Source organism: Dermacentor andersoni, chromosome 3, assembly GCF_023375885.2.
Source record: "Dermacentor andersoni chromosome 3, qqDerAnde1_hic_scaffold, whole genome shotgun sequence".
Taxonomy (NCBI): Eukaryota; Metazoa; Arthropoda; class Arachnida; order Ixodida; family Ixodidae; genus Dermacentor; species Dermacentor andersoni.
This window is the reverse complement of record NC_092816.1, coordinates 142,806,706-142,828,981: the sequence shown is the minus strand read 5'-3', so window position 1 is coordinate 142,828,981 and position 22,276 is coordinate 142,806,706. Positions and strand designations below refer to the sequence as shown.

General features: G+C 46.6%; 1 protein-coding gene across 1 annotated transcript; it reads left to right on the top strand.

Moving 5' to 3' along the window:
* LOC140216552 (monocarboxylate transporter 13-like) lies at positions 1-21,074 on the top strand. Its single transcript, XM_072286922.1, has 5 exons — positions 1-19; positions 4,426-4,521; positions 5,843-5,986; positions 20,777-20,939; positions 21,032-21,074. Exons 1-5 carry the CDS (start codon positions 1-3, stop codon positions 21,072-21,074), a joined length of 465 nt encoding a protein of 154 aa, XP_072143023.1.
* The last annotated feature ends 1,202 nt before the right edge of the window (positions 21,075-22,276 follow it).

Sequence of the window (22,276 nt, the reverse complement as noted above, 5' to 3'; positions counted from 1 at the left end):
ATGGCCATTCGAGGCTGCAGTATGTTGAAATAAATCAGATAAATGAATTTCATTCTGATAGCTGTGCTAACCTGAAAGCAGCCAATTCAGAGTTTAGGCAACGTTAATCGTACACAAACCAGACAAAAAAACTATAAACTGAGGCAGGTGCGCAAAAGCTAAGTTTACATCCCATGTAGTTTAGAAGAACTTGTTATTGGGCGAGTTGGTACATAGTAGCGAACATTGTTTAACTGCGCGAACAAACGGGCCACTGAGACAGCATGGGACTAGGACGAGCGCAGCATGGGACAAGGACGGGCGCATGGGACAAGGACTACGCCCGTCCTTGTCCCATGCTGTCTCTGTGGTCCGTTTGTTCGCGCAGTTAAAGAATGTGCGCGTTTACATCACAACCTACTAGCATGTACGCCAGGCAGCGTCCACCCTACAGTGATGTGCTCACCTAGTAACACTAGACTGTACTGTGCTGTGCACACCGGAACACTCTGATGTGAATACCAGAACACACCAAGCCACTCTAGTGTGCAAACCAGAACACACCAGACCACTCTGGTGTGCACGCCAGGTAACGCCAGAACACACCAAACTGGTCTGGCGTATTTTTCAACCGGGGAGGTTGCAGCATAAACAAATTGAAATATTTTTACGTTATAGGGTCCTAGCAGTGAATGGTTCCCACCTCCATTGCTGATTGTTCCTTGATGGGTAGTTTTCCATTTTAATTGTCAATAATCAAGGCCTCTGTGGCTTTTCTGTAGATATTTCTCAAGATATTCATGTATACTTCCTGTACTCCTTCACAACGCGATGCCCCAATCATTGCTGGTGTTTCTATTGAACAGAACCCCTTTTCGTACTCTATGAAAGTAACGTATACCCGTAAGTCTTCCTCCTAAGATTTCTACTTTACCCGATTTGTTACGTGAGTCTTATTCATTCTTCAATATAACTTCCTGTGGGCACCTTGTTTTCGACAATATACTGCCTGTTCTCTGCATACGGGTCGGTAACACAGTCCTGTATTAAGCATTCCCCTGTATGACCATCTCTAATAATGCTGTTTCTATAGACCGTATAGTTGTGCGTCTGTGTAGCATTTCTCTGTGAGGAAAGGCGTAGCCTCCATTTTCAACCTTCTCTTGAGATAACTCGCTATTATGCACCCTAGTTTCAAACTTATTTGCAGTTATTAAACAGCTACAATATATGCTAAAAGAAGGCAAAGATAAGTAATTTATGTATGCTTATTTGCAGGAGCGCTACATCATGAGGAAAGGAAGCACGCAAGGGCGCTGTCTAACGACCCGCTTTTATTTCAAGGAAAATACAATGCGTAAAAAGTTAAACTCCGTTCACTGCGACGCCAAATAGTCAGCGCATAGAGCAACCCGGGAGCACAGTTATGTCTCCATGGGCATTTTATAAGAGCTGATTTCTCAGGCGGCGCAGAGATCAATAAATGCGCGAAACTGTAGAAGCATACGCGATAAACAGGAGGCGCCTCTGCTGCCACCAGAGCGGCACGACTAAGTTTATTGGGCAAAGAGCTCAATTATCCGAACGGTTTGATCGTCTGGTCGAGGAACATGGCTGGGCGCTTGGGTTGTTCGATCCGTTGGCATTTCGCTTAGCAGTGACAAAATTTCAGCTATTTGCGCATCGTCTTTTAGTGCATATATGTTCTTTCAAATAAAAACTTGTTAGTCTGCGTCCTTACGTCATATTTCGTGGTGCCATTGTTTCGCGCTCCTGTAAGTAAGTTTAAACAGGTGCGAATACGCAAACTTTTCTACCATTATGCATTTTTGGACTATCCACCTGCCTTGCAGAAGCTTAAGCTAGCGTGAGATGCTAAAATAGTTCCTGCCTGCTCGTTGTTTTGTGTATAAGCAGCACGGTAGAGTTCCCTCAGCCTTAAGACGCAACGCGTACTTATCATACGCAGCTCTATATTAATATGAACACATACGTAAGCACGCAGAAGGGAACTCAGAGCTAAAGAAAATGCTAGGGACATCTTAGAGGTGTCTGAAGGGAGTCTGAAGACTTAGGGAAGTCTGAACGGTAATTGCTTAGTGCAGCACTCGGGAATAAGAGCCCTTCCACCCAGGCGGTCACTTCAGTGAAGACACATCTGACTAATTTTCTGATATGAACAGTCACCAATAGTACCACTAAATACGAGGGTCGTTCGATAAGTATAGTAAAATACAAAAGATGACACAACAATTGTATGTTCTTTTTCTACGTGGCGTGCGAGAAGCACCCTTCATATGACGGCAGAACTTGTTTACCCCGGTACCGAGAGTTAGTAAGCTTCTAACAGCAATTGCCACCGAGCTGTGTGGTGATTCCCGCCCAAATGAAAAAACAAGGGTTAATTTCGAGCAGCCATCGAAAATGTGTATTTTAAACACTGCATGGCTTCTCACATCAAAGCCCAGTTGATCGAAGTTCATGGAGACTCTGTACCATCGCTGCAGACCATTTACTATTGGATAAATGAATTCAATCATTTCCGAACATCGACGCAAGATGAACCACGTCTTGGGTGTCGAGTGGAGGTCACCACGCCAGAAATGGTGTCGACAATTCATGGAATTGTTATAGAAGACCGTCGAGTGAAGGCACGTCATTGAAGGTACGTCAGTAAAGGCATCTCGGTAGAGAGAGAGTTCACAATATTCTTTATGAGAAATTGCAGATAAAGAATGTCTGTGCACGTCCAATGCCGCAACTGCTGACGATCGACCAAAGGTGCATGAGGGCAGACATCTCAAAGCAGTGTTTATCGGTGTTTGATCGCAATCGGCAGGACTTCTGGGCTCGATCTGTGACAGTTGACGAGACGTGGATGCATCATTACACACCAGATTCTAAACAGCAGTGAAAGCAATGAACTGGGCCTCATGAATCTGCTCCAAAAGAATAAGGAGTGTTTGATCAGACAGACTATTCCTACAGTGCAACCGTATTCTGGGATTCGCGTGTAATAATCGTTGTAGACTACTTACACAATAGCAAAAATGCAACTGCACCGTACTGCACAACACTCCTAGATTAACTGAAGAAATAATTACGAACTAAACGACCTGGGTTAGCAGGGAAAAAACTCATATTTCACCAAGCAAATGCTCCACCCCACGTACCACTTGTTGCAGTTGCCAACTTGCACCATTAGTCTTCGAGGTTGTGCCTCATCCAGCCTATTTTCCGGATTTCGCCCCATGTGACTTTTTCCTCTTTGCAAACCTGAAGAATTCGTTGGGTAGAAAGAAATTTTCTTCAGACGAAGAGGTTATCTCAGCTGTAGATGGCAACTGCAAGAGCCTGGAGCCATCCTTTTTTTTTTTTTTGAGGGGATGAAAAAATTGGAGCATCGCAGGAAGGAGTGTGAGGAGCTGGAAAGCAACTATGTTGAAAAATAAAATATTGCTTCTGCAAACATGGTAACTTTAATTGCCTTTTACCAAACTGACCAAATGACCCTCAAATGTGCTCGGCAGAGTCTATTCTCTGCTGAATGATGAAAACAAACAACAAACGCTACCTGCATATCCCCAACACAAAAAATACAGACCTTCAAGCGCATCTCTCCGTAATAAATTGGTTAGTTTTCAAAAAGCTTTATTCTGTTCGCTTACATTTTCAATCATCGTCTATGATATCTGCAAATTCTTTTTCAATGAAGAAGCGTAACCCAGGACCAGCATCACAAGTGACTTGTCATTATTCTTTTTTGAAGAACGGCTCTTCACCCTGTCGCAAATCGGAGATTTTAGGCAGCAACGTCGAAACATGTTACGAACGTGTTATCAGTAGTATAGAAAAGGGAGATAAATACACTCTTTTCCGAAAGGTGTCAGTGGAAAGCAAAGCCCCTTGTCCAGATCTATGCTCAGAACACATGTCATTGCTGCATACGTAAAACCAACCGCCATAATTTTCTCCCGTATCAATCTCACCGAATTCAAATGCACACTATGGTTTGAGTAGTAAGTATTTTATCAAAACCCTATACATTATCTGCACTGTACTGGAAATTTGTTATGAATAATCCGTTATGTGGGACGCTGAAGAACAATATGGGCCTATGCTGCGTTCGTTGCTGGATAGTACAAATAGGGATCGTAAAATAACTCATCTCAATAAATATAAAGCTGTCATGCACCTTCATTCAGTCTGCCTGCGAAGGGGTTGATTTCATTAGAAATTAAGCGGCTTCTTTCTAATTTTACTGCAGCAAATGGAAGATTCCACAGAACGCCAACATTCTTGAAGCGACCCTCAGTACAGCAGCGTGTCCGCCTCAACCCCGAAAAATTCGTCGTCAAGGACATGCGAAGCTTGACAGAAACTGGGGCCATGCTGCAATAGCCTGTGCCGCAACTTTCTTTTTGTCTGCTATTCACTCGACCTCAGGATTTTTCTACGTTGCATTTATGAGGGAATTCGGTGTCGACCGCCAGCATGCGTCATGGCCTACAAGCGTTTACCTGGCGATGGACGACGTTTCAGGTGAGCCAAACAAAGTTCGCCGAATAACTTCAATCCTGAATAAGAAGAGCTAAATAGTATAATGTGGATTTAGATTTTGTTATAACGTTTTAAAGCGCAACCTTACTGGCCTCATCCTTCGACTGTTTCGCTGCTGTTGCTGCTTGTCTTGCCAGCCGCGTCGGGGTGTGGTTGAGAACATGTGCAATGTACACGGCAGGAGCACGGATGGCATTTCCAACGAATTTGCGGGCGTCTCAACAATTCCCTTGGGAAGTCCTGGCCGATGCCACAACGTTCTCTGGAACCCCATGATCGTTGACACAATGACCTCTGGAAGGCTGAAAATAGGCATGAGCTCCCAGCAAATGCATTGCCCAAGCAGCAGCACTTAGCTTTTTAATCACGTGACGTAGACAGAGGAAAGTGAATGCGTACAGGCAACGCAGTGATGAAACGGGTCAATAACAACTATTCGCTCGTGCTGAGTAGCATAAATGGACAAATCGGAAAAGAAGAGATGGCACTTTCAGAGAGCACGCTTCGTTTCGGGTCACTTCAATAAAAGAGGCTCTACTACTAGACATAAAGACAGTTGCGGACAAACTTTAAAAATATAATATTAATAATTATACAGAGTATGGCGCGGTGTGTCGTTTATGCTATCTCTGAAAAATAAACACCAAGCAAGTTTTCCACGCCGACAACTGACGCGCAGAGCATGTAGGTATGAAGCCGCTTGAAAGAACACTGTGTCAAGACGACAATACGCAAGTGGTGGTCCAACAAATCAAGACTTGAGCCATTATGGCCCAACCCAACAACAGTTGGCGGCATCAGCATCGTGGCTGCTACATATATATATATATATATATATATATATATATATATATATATATATATATATATATATGTATGTATGTATGTATATATATATAGCTAAATTTTAGCACTATGTCACGACTGTTGCAGGTTGTGAAAATCATCGCCAAACACCGTCAATCAACAGAAACGGCACAAAAAGCTATGCTTACGTCGATTCCCACAGTTCGCGGCATGTGTATATTTTCTTTCGACGCATAGTCGACTGCAGTATGACTTGCAACACCCTTGTTCCTGGTTCAAGGGGCTCCAGGGCTGCGCGGCGGCTCTCACATGTGAAATAGCGGTTTCATAAGCCACTAATTGAAGCTGTGTTTAGGTCTGGAACTTACCCGTGTCTGCGCAGCCGTACAGTCTTGGAGCTGCTTCGACCATGGGGGCAGGTGTTTCAGGTCATATTACACGTGACTGTACATTTAGAAGCAATTCTTCGTTTTTTAAAAATTTCTTGGTTTTTCAGGAATCGTTGTAGCCTGCCTCCAGAAATACTACTGCGTTTCAACTATCAGCCTCATTGGAACCGCTCTCTTTTGCGTTGGCATCCTCACGTCCCAGTTTGCACCTAACATTGCATGGATGACTGTGACCTTCGGCATAATTCAAGGTAAACAGCTGTGTGCTGAAGCTCACTAGTAGCAGTACGTTATATGATAACGTCCGGATATGCAGAGTTCTTGAGTTAGTCTTGCCTGTATCACTATTTTTATGTATTTGCTTTCACCTTTGCATATACAGGGTGTCCCCCATAACTTTAGCCAAGGGTTTAAATATGAAAGGCGCGTCGGAAGTGAGTTGAACCGAACGCATACTATTCGCAATAGCCTATAGTAACTCAGACATTTTTTTGTCTTCCCCATAACTCACTAATTATTTAGGGTAATTACCCAACTTTTATTTTTGGCTCAGGACCCCAACTAAAGTACGCAGATTTGTAGAGCACCTTCAGAAACTACCGATCGAGTTGGCCCCTTTACGACATGTCTCACGTAGTCCTTTTTCTGGGTTGCAAAAAAAGCCCGCGAAGTATGAAAAACCGAAGAATGATTGACATCTGGGTGAGTTGGTACTGGTTGAACATCTTCAAGGGGCGGTAGAAGACGACGAAGACAAAAGCGAGGAACACACAGGGCAGCGCTGAACTCACCAAACTTTATTGGAAGGTGTACACCAACTTGTGTACTACAACCCATAGCCACGTCCTCTAGCATTGATGGCGTCATTATCAGTGAGCAAGCAAAAAAACGCAACATGCTGTAATCTAATGCTACACAATGAGCCGGTTCAAAAATTCAAATTCATGGTCATATAAGTTTAAAGAAGGCATGCTTACAAAACGCAGTCCTTTTTTTCTGATATACTAGGCCTCAATAATCTCTCTCGTAGTCTAATCTCTATGCGCAGAAAGTATTGTAGTGTCTTCGTGGATTGGAGTGCACCCATGCTCAGAGCACAGCCGCGCGATATGTGAGTAGACATTACCCGTTTGCGAGCGCCTACGCTTCGACAATATAATGTTCAGGCATTGACCTGTTTGGCCGATATGGACGTGACCGCAGGAAAACTGAAGCCCGTAAACAACTCTAATTCTACAGTGCACAGGTGCGGACGTGTGATTAACAGCGCAGCCTTTCCCAGCATGAGTGGAGGCAGCCTGGGCGAACTTCCTATCAATCTTACCGCAAATTTTGATCATCTTGTTAGGGGCAGAAAAAGAACCTTTACATCAAACCTGCCTGCCCCATTCCCGAGCCTCCGTGATAGTTTTTGTTTACTTGCAATTACAACTAGTCTTTTCTTCTTGTCAGCAGGCTCTGTTCTTTTTATTTTTGTGGGTGCTCCTAATATTACACGCTTAACAAGCTTCTGTACGGTCATGCGGATAGTATCCTCCAGAAAACCTGCCGCTCTCAAAAGCACTAGTCGTTTTAAGAAACTGTCAGAAGTCTGGTCAAAACACAATTTAGAAAGTGCGGAAAATAGAACAGAAGAAGCAATGCCATATTCTACCACATTCGAATGTGCGGAGTGAAAATTTAAAATTAGTCTTCTGACCTTTGGCAATACATCCAGCACGCATGCCTATCAGTTAGCTTAAGCCTCGTTTCTAAAAATTGCAGCTCGTTTTTATCTGCCACTTCATGTGTGAAATCTATCCCTGAGCCAGATTTGTGGAATGCTTGAAGTACATCATGAACCACTTGGTGGAAATTAGTATTCTTCACAAAGATCAGAAAATCATCAACATATCTTAGTATTTTAATTGCTGAGTCATCTAGGTTACTTCTTATATTTCTTTCAACCCTACATAGGAAAATGTTAGTTCGTACCGGAGCAACTTTGGAGGCAATGCAAATGCCAGAATAAGACTAAACGGTTTTGTAGAATATGCTGTGAGTGGAAGCCTTCACATTTTGACCTCTGATAAGGAAAGTTCTTTGTTGTGGTCATCATCATCAGCCTGGTTACGCCCACTGCAGGGCAAAGGCCTCTCCCATACTTCTCCAACTACCCCGGTCATGTACTAATTGCGGCCATGCCGTCCCTGCAAACTACTTAATCTCATCCGCCCACCTAACTTTCTGCCGCCCCCTGCTACGCTTCCCTTCCCTTGGGATCCAGTCCGTAACCCTTAATGACCATCGTTTATCTTCCCTCCTCATTACATGCCCTGCCCATGCCCATTTCTTTTTCTTGATTTCAACTAAGATATTAACTCGCGTTTGTTCCCTCACCCAATCTGCTCTTTTCTTATCCCTTAACGTTACACCTATCATTCTTCTTTCTATAGCTCGTTGCGTCGTCCTCAATTTGTTGTGGTACCAGAGAGTATCTTCTGCAAATAATCGTTAGATGCTATAGCAAAGAAATTCAGAGCAGTAGATCAGAAGCCCGCTAAAGTAGCGCACGCTGTCTATGCTCTACAGCCACAATCTTGAGCAGCTCCCCTTCATCATTAATAAAAGGAAAATGCTTAATTTGGATATTTTCTTCGCAGCAAAGACCCACAAACCTGACATTCCATTTCGAGCAATAGTCACGGAAGAGGGTACGTGGCAGCGGGTTGTGTCGGGTTACTTACCAAGGCATTTGCAATCATTGGTGATCAGAGATCATTTTGTGGTAAAAAACTCGGATGATCTCATCAGCTTCCTAGTTCAATCTAATCCTGGTGAATGTAATATTTTTAGTATCGATGTTCAAGGCCTGTACTATAACACTTCACATCGTGATCTAATGATAAGTGTTAAACTGAGTATCACCGAGGGCAATGATCAGCTCAAATTTTGCAGCAGCTGTGGTATATGTGTTAGTAGTTTTCTCGAGATTCTGTCTTTTTATTTAGCTTCATCTATTGTAGAAGGGAGAGGAAATATATACCGTCAAAGATCTGGTATATGCGTTGGCTCCAAAGTTCCTCTTGTACTAACATTTTTCTTGGTAGGGTTGATATAAATATAAAGAAGTAACCAGCAGATGACGCAGCAATCAAAGTGCTAGGATATCATTATTTATTTATTTATTTCAGAATACTGCAGGCCATTGCTTGGCGCAAGTAGGATTGAATTTACATTGTTACATAACCAAGAGAATAAAATTTATACAATATTAGCAGCACACGGATACCAAAAGAATAAACCAAAAGAATAAAATTATACAATATTAGCAGCACACGGATACGAAATATACGTATTATTAGGTTAGTAGACGATGTAGCGCATCAGAAAAATTTTGTGAGGAAAAAGCAGATATAGGCAACGAATTCCAATCTTGCACTGTTCTATGGAAAAAACTGTACCTAAAACTGTTAGTTTTGGCGAAGAGGGGAGCAAGTGAATACTCATGAACGCTCCGAGTCCTTGTCACTAGAGGACCCTTAATGCACTCTGGAAGCTGGAGCTTTTTTTTTCTATTAAACTATTAAACAAGAATATAAATTTATTCATCTTTCTGCGGGTTTCTAGTGTATGAATGTTATTTGATATCATTAAATGCAAGGGAGAGTCTTCCATTTTGTATTTTTCGTATATAAACCTAACCGCTTTCCTATTGACTTTTTCAAGGATCATTAAATCTTTGTTTGTGTATGGGTCCCACACTATTGAAGCATATTCAAGTAAAGACCGCACAGAAGTTTCGTAAGCCAATTTTATATATGTGCAGGGGAAGTTTTTAGCTTTCTTCGCAAAACTCATAGCTTTTGTAATGCCGCTGTACAAATATTAGTAATGAGAGCCAACCCTTTTAACTTATTGTCAAGTGTTACACCTAAATATATATATTTCTCAACTTCCAAAATCATGTAACCGCGAAGAAAGTAAGCAAGCAAACTGGGAGACTTTTTCTAGCTATACGTAAGAGAACAGTTTTGCACTACTAAGTTGCATAGCCCATTTCAGACACCATTCTTCAATGGCAAAAAGTGCTTTTTGTACAGAGCTGTGGTCATGTTCTGATGAAATTTGTTTAAACACAACACAGTCGTCTGCGAATAACTTAATAGAGACATCTTCAAGAACAACCCCCCCCCCCCCCCCATAACTAAATCATTTACATATATTAAAAACAAGAATGGTCCCAGCGCACCTCCCCGAGGAACTTCGGAGTGAACATTAACAACACTAGAAGCGGTCTTATTAATTTCCACATATTGCCGTCTGTCTGTAGGGTAAGCTTGAATCCATCGAATGATAAAATACGGCATACCCATACATTTCATCTTATAGAGACGTTTGCCATGTGGCACCTTATCAAAGGCCTTGCTGAAATCAAAGAAGACCACGTCCGTTTGCCCGGACATATCAAGCACCCGCGCAAATTCATGTACAGACAAAACACGCTGGGTAACTGTGGATAACCCCTGCCTAAACCCGTGCTGATTATCAGAAAACAGATTGTGATCGCTCAGGAACTTTCGCAGGCAACCGGCCACATTATGCTCCAACATCTTATAGCTACTGCATGTTATGGAAACAGGCCGATAATTTGAAACTTACAATCGATCACCCTTTTTATATAGGGGAACCACATGTGCTATTTTCCAATCTGAAGGAATTTTTCCATTTGCTAATGAGAGTTTAAAGATGTCTGTGAGGCGACCTGATATTTCTTCTGCGTTTCGCCTCAAAAATACATTCGGAACACCATCGGGTCCAGCGGATTTTTTAGTGTCCAGTTTCAGGAGCAACGCCAGGACACCCTCACGAGTTACTTCAATGCCATCCTCTGGAAAGCCACTGCTTTTACTTCATATTCATCTAATTCTGAAAGCACCTCGTAGAAATACTGATTAAAATTCTCAGCTTTTCGGCAGCGTCCGTGATAATCGTGTCCCTAATTTTTATTTTAGTAACTGTACCTTCGTGTTTACTCAAGTGCTGCCAAAATTTCTGCGGATCAGTCTTTAGAAACTCTGCTAAAGTGTGCGAAAAATATTTAGTTCTGGCGCAGCTCACTTTTGATAATAGGTCATGTTTGATTTCTTCAAACAGTGGCGTTGACGTCCCCTGCTTCTTACAATATCTCTTCAGTCTACGCTTAATGTGTAAAATTTCACGAGAAATCCATGGATATTTTCGCCTTTTAAATATTTTTCTGTTTGGAACGTATTTTTAATGCAATGCCAAAGCACATTAGCGAACCATTGCAAAGAGCTTTCCACATCATCACATGTAATCCCAAGATTTTCTTCAATATACTCAATAATCACCGCATCGTAACCTCTACTAAATTCCTTAACTGTAGCGACATCAAGCGCATGTGTTTTTGATTTTTCAGCCTTCCAGGAAAAATAAATTAACTTATGGTCAGATATGCCTGGTTTAGTTGTAACAGTTCCTTCTCTAAATCCTCCCCTAATGAACAGCAGGTCAAGAATTGATGTTCCGCAAGCACATTCAGTAACTATTTTTGTGAAGACCAAGAGCAAGCATAGCATCAAGAATTTTATCGCTCGTATGCGATAATCCAAAAGACAGATTGTTCCAATTTAATAAAGACAAATTAAAGTCACCCGTTACAATCACATTCTTGTTTCGTAAAACCAACAAGCGATCATACAATTTACTCAAAAAGTTTTCATCAGCGTCCGGAGCACGATAAACTGCACACAAATGAAACGCCGTTTCCTTCACTTAGATTTTCAAAAAGAGCCTTTCATGCTCAGCAATCTGGCTTTCTACGTCAACATGGACACAGGATTTAACAGCCACAGCAACACCGCCCACTCTAGATCCTCGGTCCCACCGATATAACTGATATAACGATATAACTGATCGCCACTGATTGGCTCGTGTAGCCAGGCTTCAGTTATGACACACGTGTGGATCCCAAGAGAGCAAACATTCTTTTAATTTATCTTTTTTGTTCACAATGCTTCTTGCATTGAAAAAAAACTAACCGCACAACTGATGTATCTGGCCATTAACTTTCAGATAAAGATGTGGTGTTGCGTTCTATCAATGTTCTAGAGTTTAAAACAGCATCCCATTTATAGTACAGCCTATCGATCTTCAACTTGTCATAAACCAAGAAAACCTTACTTCCAGCCTATCTTTTTTCAAGTTTTGCACTCTGCCAAAGATGCTTGCGTTTGCACAACGTTCAAGTCATTATCGATTCTAATGTTCTTTCGCTATAGTTTGGATACATTGCTCCAGACTACTTGTTTTTCCCTATAGTCCTGAAAGTACATTATGATAGCGGGATTAGATGAACTCTTCCCCAGTCTATGAATACAGATGAACACTGCACTCCCAATTTAGCAGAAAAGAGATCATCAATAACTTTTCTGCGCAAGTCCGACTCTGATTCAATAGGATCTTCCTTTAGGCCAAAAACAATTAAATTTGACCTCCGACTTCCATCTTCTAAATCTTCGAGTCTGGCTTGATGCCGTGTAATTGCATCCTGCACACCACTCAGAGCTATGCTTATGCTTTCAATTCCATCTGTTTGCATCTGCAGATCTTTTATGTTTGCCTCTATGATATTCAAGCGATCACCAAAGTTCCCCAGTGCCCTTTCTGCTGCCTCTAAACGAGACCTAATGTTTTTCTGCCCCTCAATGAGTGTCTGAAACATTTCATCAACTGTTGGGCCTGGATTCATTTCTACATTTTCACAAATAAGCAGCATTATTGAGCAATAGCAGTTATAGGCACAGCTTAGACATGTGCGTGAGCACGGCAGGAGAACAAGAAACCTATCGTCAGACCGTAATGTGAAAACATAACTAACCTGTACCAGGAAAAGACGGAGCATTTTGAGCATTTTGCCCGCAGTGCTTTGTTGATGATTTTCTGAACTTTGTCAAGAATACTAATTTCCAACAAATTGCTAATGATGTACTTCAAGAAGTAATGCACAAATGTGGCTCAAGGATGAATTTCACACCGAAAGTGCCAGGTAAGAACGAGCTGCAATTTTTAGAAACGAGGCTTAATCTAACTGATGAGCATGTGTGCTGGATGTATTGCCCAAGATCTGAAAAACCCAATTTAAATTTTCACTCCGCACATACGAAGGTGCTAGAAAATGGCATCAATCTTTCGATTATATTTTCTGCACTTTCGAAATCGTGTTTTCACCACCACTTCTAAGAGTTTAAAACAACTGGAGCGTTTGAGAGCGGCAGGTTTTCGGGAGGATGCTATCCGCATGACCGTACAGAGAAGCTTGTTAAGCGTGTAAAATTAGGAGCACCCTCAAGAACGCATAATCCAGAGCCTGCCGAAATACTAGTTGTAATTTCATATGTACATAAACTACCACACAGCCTCCGGAATGTGGCAAGCAGGTCTGATGTAAAGGTTGTTTTTTCTGCCCATAACAAGATGATCAAAATTTTGGGTAAGATTGATGGGAAGTTCGCCCAGGCTGCCTCCACTCATGCTGCGAAAGGCTGCACCGTTAAGCACACGTCCCCTCCTGTGCACTGTAGAATGGAAATTGTTTACGAGCTTCCATTTTCATGCGGCGACGTCAATATCGGCCAAACAGGTCGATGCTTGAACATTAAGTTATCTGGGCATAGGCGCCGGCTAACGGGTACTGCTACTCACATGTCGCGCTGCGCCGCTCTGATATGGGAGCACTCCAATCTCTGAAGACACCACAATAGTATGGGCGCATAGAAAGAAGACTACGAGGGAGATTATTGAGGCCTAGTATATCAGGAAAAAAGGATCGCGTTGTGAAACCATGCCATCTTTATATTTGGATGAGAAATAATTTGGATTTTAAACCACCTCATAGTGTAGCATTAGATTACAGCATTTTGCGTTTTTTGCTTGCGCACTGATAATGACGCCATCGATGGGAGAGCACGTGGCTATTGGTTGCAGTACATACGTTTGTGTATACCTTCGAATAATGTTAGTTGTGAGTACAGTGCTGTCCGGTGTGTTCGTGCCTTCTGTCTTCAAGATGAAAAAAGCCACGTGTTTGAGCTGTGGGTTTGAGCCACATCTGACGTGGTTCGCTCGGCTCCCGCTTTTTGCCAACATTTTCGGATGTTTTTCGAGTGCGTACCCCTGAACTTTCCAGATTTTCGGATCCGTGAAGTCAAGAGGAACACGCCGATACCCGACTTTTGTGGGTGGGTGGACTTTTGTGACATTTCTTGCCGTTTTTCTTTCGACTACGCCGTGACCGTGTGCTGTGCCTAACCGTGTTAGGGTTCGCGAGGCAAAGCATCGCTCGCCCACCTCTTCTCGTCGTAGGCTTTTCCACGGACTTAGTAATGGAGTGTGAGGTGGAAGGGGAGTTTTTATCCCCAGAGGACTTCACTAAAGACTCCGGTTGGCAGCTCGTTGCCGCCAGACGTTCTTCAATAAGCAAGAAAAACGCGGCCAATGCCAGTGCGGCCGACGTTCAGCATAACACCGGTTTCAACGCTCGGCGTAGCGCCAACCGCGCGGGCATTAAAAGCAAGATCATTCGAGGGGCCAGGATGCCTCCGATGCCCAAGGAAGAGGCAAAGATCGTCATGCGGCCCAGGGGAGGCCTGTGTATCAGCAAGTGTGGACCTACGGCAGTCGCTGACGCCATATGGCAGGCTGCCGGGCTCGATTCGACGTCGCGGGACACCGACACGATGTGTCCCAACTTTCAACAAAACATAATGGTGGTCAGCACACCAAACAGGGACAACGCTGCACGCTACGTCGGCATCGAGGGCATCTCCGTCGCCGGCCAACGTTTTGAGGTGAGCGCTTATGAGGCCGCCCCCCACTACACGTGCAAAGGCGTCATCCGAGGCGTCTCCCTTACCGACGGGCCCGCGGCGATCGACAAAAAACTCGTCAACCCGAGAAATCCCACGGCGCTGGGCGCCAAAAGAATCAAGAACACCGGCACCGTGGTGGTCCTGTGCGAGGGGTACCGGGTGCCAAATTTTGTCTCCTATGGCGGCACTATCGTCAGGTGCACTTTATTTCGCAAGCAAATGGACGTGTGTTACAGCTGCGGGAGACTCGGGCACCGCTCTGACGCCTGCCCTTCGCCCAACGACGCCATCTGCAGAGGATGCGGCGAAGCAAACCCCGACGCTCAGCATAGGTGCGATCCCAAATGCAAGCTGTGCGGAGGCGACCACCTTACCGCCGCCAAGGAGTGCAAGCGACGGTTTCAGACGCCATATCTCGTCAGGCGCAGACGGGGGCAACGCTCCCGCGCCCTCAACGCTGAACATTTGCCGCCCATGGAGAGCGCGAATCAAGGCCGGCAAGCATCGCCTGAACGCCAATACGATCGCAGCCGCTCCCGGTCCCGGGGGAGATCCAGGTCTCGTGGCCGCTCTAGGGGTCGCACCAGGAGCCGCTCCGTCTCTAGGGCCAGGTCGAGGTCAAGATCTCTGCTGCGATCCAGATCCAGGTCCAGATCCGGTTCCAGGGGCCTCCCGGGTTCCATAACCCAGCCAGCATCCGGGCCTCAGCCCGCCTCCACACGTTGCGGAAAGCAGCCTACCCTTCTTTGGGCCGATCTGGTACGACCCAAGCCCGGCGCCAATACCCAGGCTGCTCCGACATCTCGTAGCAACCCGCCCACAGAGCAAGCTAGAGACGCGGAAGTCATTCGCTTACGCAAAGAAAACGACGACCTCAAGAACACGATCAAGACACTAGTTAGAGAAATTGCAGAGATCAGGAAACTCGTTTCGAATGTGTCGGGTAACGGTGCGTCAATCACGGCCACCGAGACTCCAATCCCAGCTCCGGTAGACGGTACTGCGACGTCCTCCAAACGCAGGGCAGTACTCAAACAAACAAGTGAATCGGGAGCGTTGTCTGCAGAAGTCAGCGAGATTAAGCAAAGTCTCATTGGCCTGGCAGACGGCCTCAAACAGGTCACCGCTAGCGTCGCTTGCCTCAGTGATAACGTTCGCCAAATTCAGGTTGCGCTCTGGGACCCCAACAGGGGTCTCGGAGCTCTCGCAGATCGCATCGACGACATTGAGGCGCGAATGGCTTCATCCGCCTCCGTCGTACAACCGCTAACCGTTCCCGCCTTACTAAAGGAAGCTACACTTCATTATCCCACCAGCGCGGCGACAGGAGGACCCATTCTTTGCGCAGGCCTAACTGCCCCGTTAGGTGGTAGTCCGTCAGGTCAGCCATAATGGATAGATTCAGAGAGAGTTTTCGCATTTGGCAATGGAACTGCAGAGGGTATTCTAACAAAAAAGCCCCTCTGCAGCAGTTTTTCAGGTCTTTCACTGCGAAACCTCAGGTAATTGCTCTCCAGGAAACATTAATCTCCGCAGCCTCGCTCCAGGGATACAGGGCCGTGTCGGGCCGGCCCGGGGGCCGAGGGATTTGCACCTTGATCGATAAACGGCTAACTCATATCACCCACGACCTCAAGCTGGCGAGTGGTAGAATCGAATATGTCATGGTTGAGATCCTGCTCGACGTTCCGCAGCGGAATCAGCGCAGAAACAGCGTGTTCGTCCTCAATGTATATAGCAACCCCAGAGACTCGCGCCAGCAGTTCAAAACCATTCTCAAGAAGGCGACCGACTTGACCGGCCCTCGACCCTTCGTCGTCGTCGACGACATCAACGCACCATATGGCATCTGGGGTTACGTCTACGACACTACCAAGGGGCGAAACCTGTGGCAAGACGCCAACGAGATGGACCTCACTCTGGTCACTGACAAGAATTTTCCTACGCGCATTGGCGACTCCATCACCCGGGACTCGACACCCGACCTCGCCTTCGTGAGGAACGTCGAGGACGTGGGTTGGGAGAACACCGCCATGGAGTTCGGCAGCGACCACTACATTCTCGAGACCTACTTCAAGGTGTCTCGGAGTAGGGTCAGGGAATTCACGTTCATTGATTGGGACCATTTTCGCAAGATTCGTGACGGACCGGGGAGAGCCAGTGCACCCGCCACTCTCGAAGAATGGTGTGAAGGCATCCGGAACGACGCTTCCGCGGCCACCAAGAAAGTGGAAACAGATCTCCACGCAGAGCGGATGGACTGCAGACTCGCCCACCTGATCGAGGCCAAAACCGTCATGCTCCGCCGATGGAAGGGTCAAAGGCTCAATCGCAGACTCCGAAAGAAGATTTCGGAGCTCAACAAGGTCATCGAAGACCACTGCAAGGCGCTATGCCAGCAGCAGTGGGACGAGCTCTGCGAATCCATCGACGGACAAATGCGCAACGGCAAATCCTGGGGTGTGCTGAAGCACCTTCTCGATGAAAGCGGCTCGAAGTCAAATCAAAGGCATACGTTGGCCCGGGCCCTTCACGAAGCCGCCAGGTCTAACACGGTCGATGAACTTGTCGCAAAACTCATACAGAAGTACCTGCCTGTCCGTCGCGACGGAGATCCGTCGACCCAACTCCCGGACTACCGAGGCCCTCCACGCCCTGAGCTGGATGAAGACTTCTCCATTGCCGATGTCAGACAGGCCATCTTCGCGCTCAACCGCAAGTCTGCGCCGGGTCCGGAGGGAGTCACCAACAGAATGTTGAGAAACCTCGACGACACGTCGATTGTCTTTCTGACCGACAAGATAAACGAGTCCTGGAAGAGCGGCATTGTACCTGCAGAATGGAAGACGGCCTGCACGGTGCTCATTCCCAAGCCCGGCAAGGCCCCGAACATCGAAAACTTGAGGCCGATTTCTCTGACCTCCTGCGTCGGCAAGGTCATGGAGCGCGTCGTCCTCAACAGGCTTAACGGGTACCTCGAAGACAACGAGGTTTACACGTACACCTTGATCGGCTTCCGCGCCGGACTCTCAACGCAGGATGCCATGAAACTAATCAAGCATCAGATTGTGGATGGCCGTTCCAGAGACGTCAAGGCTCTGCTGGGTCTGGACCTCGAGAAGGCTTTCGACAACGTGCTCCACACCTTCATCGTCAAGACCATTTCAGACCTGGGTCTCGGTTCCAGATTCCACAACTACGTCAGCTCTTTTCTAACTGACAGGAAGGCCAAGCTTCGCATTGGAGACTTCCGCTCCGAAGATGTGCCCCTCGGAGGGCGGGGCACTCCTCAGGGCGCCGTTATCTCCCCAACATTGTTTAACATCTGTATGATTGGTCTTTCCGAGAGGTTGGCGCGCGTCGAAAACATCAAGCACACTATTTACGCCGATGACATCACCATATGGTGCTCCCGCGGCTGCGAGGGCAGAGTCGAAGAAGCCATGCAGGAGGCGATTGACGTGATCGAGGAGTATCTCCGCCCCACCAGACTTCGATGCTCCCCCGCCAAGTCGGAGCTGCTACTTTACAGAAAAGAGAAGGGAGGCAGACCCAAAGATTGGAAGCCAGTCTCTGAAAGCAGCATCAGACTTCGCACTTGTGACGGCGGGGTGATACCCAGGGTCGACGTTATTCGGGTCCTGGGCGTGTTTGTCGAATACAACGGCGGAAACGGAACTGCTCTCCGCAAGATTATCGCAAAGACGGACAACGCTTTCCGCCTCGTTCGCAGAATCTCAAACCGGCATCGAGGCATGAAGGAAAGCAATCTTCTCAGGCTGATCAATGCCTTCGTACTCTGCCACCTCACGTACACGATTTCTATGCACAACTGGCTCAGAGCGGAGCGAGACAAGCTCAACGTTCTTATCCGCAAAATAGTCAAGAGGGCTCTCGGGCTACCCATCAGGACCCATACCGAGGATCTCTTGAAGCTGGGGGTACATAACACCGCCGAGGAGATTGCCGAAGCCCAAGAACGCGCGCAACTCACTCGCCTGGGCACCACAACAGCAGGTAAACGCATCCTCGAAGAGCTGGGTTACCACCCTGCGGGATTCCCGATGGTCAGTACCCCGATCCCTAGGTGCATTCGATACAAGTTCGAAGTCGCCCCTGTGCCCCGAAACGTCCATCCCGTCCACAACGAGGGCAGACGCAAGGCTAGAGCAGCCGCCATCCTCAAACAGATCAAGCGACACGACATTAGCGCAAGTTTCGTCGACGCTGCGGAGTACAGTGACGGGAAGACCTTTGCCGTCGTTGTGGTCGACTCGGGCGGCAACATTTCCAATAGCGCCTCAATTCGCACTTCAGACCCCGGAGTCGCCGAGCAAGTCGCCATCGCCCTCGCCCTGCTAGACGGTCGTGGGTCCGAAATTTACAGTGATTCCAAAACGGCAGTTAGGGCTTTTCAAAAGGGTTGCATCGCCAAGGAAGCTGTTCGTCTTCTTAGCGGCTCGAGTCCACATGCTCTCACAAACCATTCAATTCACTGGTTTCCCGCTCACGTAGGATCGGTCGAGGGTGCTCCCCCGAACCTCAATGAGTCTGCCCACGAGGCTGCGCGTGACCTCACCGACCGTGCTTCCTCTATAAGCAGCACTGACTCCCCTCCTCTCTACGGTCACAGGGACGCTCCCGCTACTCACAATGAGATTATTAAATATTTCTACATGTCCAGAAGGGTCTTTCCACCCCCTCACCCCAAGTTGAACAGGGCGCAAGCCGTTTCGCTTAGGCTCCTACAGACCAGCACATATCCGTGTCAGTCCGCTCTCCACGAGGCTTACCCCGACGTGTATCGCGACGACACCTGCCCATCATGCGGCCAGACCTCCACTCTACCTCACATGCTCTGGGAGTGCGGGTCGACATACCCCAAGTTCATCAAGGAGGAGTGGGACTCGCTTTTGCGTAGCCCCGCTCTAGAAATGCAAATCCTGGCCGTCCGGCGTGCCCGCGACCGGGCCGGTGGGCAAGACCTGCCGGTCCCGACGTGGGACTAGCCGGGTGCGCGACGAGTTCGCTTCCTCGCCGGACCTACAATAAAGTTTATTCACTCACTCTCTCAAAAGCCACGTGACGGAGTGCTTTTCCAGTGGTATTGTACCGCTCTCAAATATGCGTGCGGTGAACGAGGTCGGCTGCCGTTGCTTGACGGCGAAAGTGCATGCCTCTGGCCGACCACTGGCGAAGATCGCTGGCGATGAGTTGATCCATCACGTGGCTTTCTTCATATTTCGCGGGCTTTCGTTGCAACCACGAAAAAGGACTAAGTGAGGCATATCGTAAAGGAAACAACTTGATCGGTGGTTTCTGAAGGCGCTCCAGAAATCTGCTTATCATATTTAGGGTCCACAGGCAATTATTAACAAGCTGGGTGATTAAACTCAATTAGCGAGGTATGGAGAAAACAAAGAAAATCGTCTTAGGTACTATAGGATGTTGCGAATAGTACGCGTTTTGTTCAATTCGCTTCCGATGCGCATTTTATTTATACATTCTTGGCTCAAGTTATGCGGAACACCCTGTATAAGTGACCCTGTAATAAAACTTGGTCGCTTGCTTTTTTTTATTCCGGCAGCTTTGAACAAAGGATATCGGTAATTTATTAAATGCGTTGATGTTTTGACGATGGTGTTATATTTGAGCGAGATGTTATTCCTGGCGAAATAATTTAAAGGGTGGTGCTGATATTGAAAGCTTTTCAACGAGAAATATTTATGTCACTAACGCACTGAAACACACTCCAGATATTTTCAATAAAAACAATTTAGCGAAAGAATAGGCATGCTTGGGGTAAAGCAATTTTACAATATAACGGTATTTTGAGTCTTAGTTCATATCTTGCTAATGGGGAACATCATGACGCGTAAAATGTTTCCTGTATATTTCTTATATATTATAGCAGTTCTGCGAGGCAAATTTCGACAATGTTGCAGTGTTTTTGTTAATGAGCATTAAATGCAGTGTTTCAAATAACATTTTGTAAATTAGTGGTAGTATTTTCACCCTAGTAGTGCTCAGCCACTGAGAGCCATCAGCGACTGGGGTTTTTCAATTTTCTTGACGCATTATTAGGTACTTATTAATCGCGCTTGCGTTTCGATGCTCCTGTGGGGGCGTCTATGTCGTATTCATAATGCACATTTTCATCTCTTGCAGGCTGTGGTACTGGAATTGTTTCAGTGGCTGTCACCGTCATACTGATGATGTACTTCGACAGGTACCGTGGTGTAGCCACTGGCATTCGTTACGCCGGATATTCCCTCTCATCACTGCTGTACCCTCCGATACTCGCACAATTGGAGGTGCAGTTTACCTTGCGGCAAACGCTTCTTATATTCGCCGGAATCGGCCTCCACCTCGTGCCGCTTGTTCTGGTGCTCAAGGAACCACGTTGGCTGTGTCACACTCAAGATGGAAAGTCCACGTCAAACGAATCCACCTGCCGCAACACTGAAGCAAAGGGTTGCAAAACGATTCGTACCGAAGGAAACAACGAGAAGAATGGGGCCTTTACGCCCGTGCTCTCCAACGCTGCCAGTATTGTAGAGGTCTCAAGAAAAGATTCCGGCGCTAAACAAAGAAACGTTTTCATTCTGCCGTGCCAAGCTTCAGACAAACGGTGGAACGTAGGGGAGGTGAACTCCGAGGCAATGAAACCAAACACAGAAATGCCAAGTAGGTCACAAAATGAAGACGAAGTCGCCAGTAAGAAAATGAGAGATTTTGGGGTAACGGATGCGAAATCTTCATGCAGGGGACACTACAGAAAGAAAAGCAGGGCTCTGAGCATAGCGGATGTAGAAGACGGTGTGCGTCAGATTGCAATGGCTGGTCTGGGTGGTTTCAAGAGAGGAGACATGTTTCCCGCAGTGATAAAAGCGCCAACAGGGAAGGATGCAAGCGATGTACAGCTGCCAGTGCCAGGTGATTTTATAAACGAGAGCGTAGCCCAAGTCGACAGCAGTAAAAATAACGGCGGGGAGAAGCGCGAGGACGGCTCCACGCTTACAAAAGAGGGTTTCGAGACGCGTTCTTTCTCCACGTTATGCCTGAAGCCAGCGTTCTGGGCCGTTGTGCTCGGGGGTGCTTTAATCGACTATACCGACTGTGCTTTCATGGCGACTATCGTTGACTCGGCGCTTGACCGAGGAGCAACACGCTTTCAGAGTGACATGTCCATTGCCTGCTCGGCACCGTCGCAGCTTTTGGGCCGAACCGCGCTGCCTCTCATCGCGGACCTGGGTTTCGCCGACCGCACAACGCTAGCCTGCTCCTGCTACTTTTTCTTCGCTGCCAGTGCTGCCATCTTGGCCGCGACGCGAACATTCGCGCTCTACGCGACGACATCGGCTGTTGCGTGCATCTTCATGGGCTGCATGACGACGATGAAGCACGTGGTCGTTGCGGAATACTTCGGCGTCGAAGTGGTGCCGACGGCTTGGGCTGCCAACGGGGCACTCGTGCTGCCCTTGCTGATGGGCAACCCTTCCATATTGGGTAAATACTTTACGTACCATGTATTAATTTTCACAGTATGTGTGCGCTGCTTGATTGTGAGCTTTTTTTTTTGCTTGACACAGTACGCTGAATTATAAGCTATTCAGCCCCTACCCGTTAATGTCAGTTGATTTATATGGTTGATCAATATATAGTTGA

What these genes read in the sequence shown, in the direction of transcription:
- LOC140216552 (XM_072286922.1), top strand. An exon ending in GACCTTCGGCATAATTCAAG is followed by an intron (nt 5,987 to 20,776) that starts GTAAACAGCTGT and finishes CATCTCTTGCAG; the next exon opens with GCTGTGGTACTGGAATTGTT. An exon ending in GAGGTGCAGTTTACCTTGCG is followed by an intron (nt 20,940 to 21,031) that starts GCAAACGCTTCT and finishes GTCACACTCAAG; the next exon opens with ATGGAAAGTCCACGTCAAAC.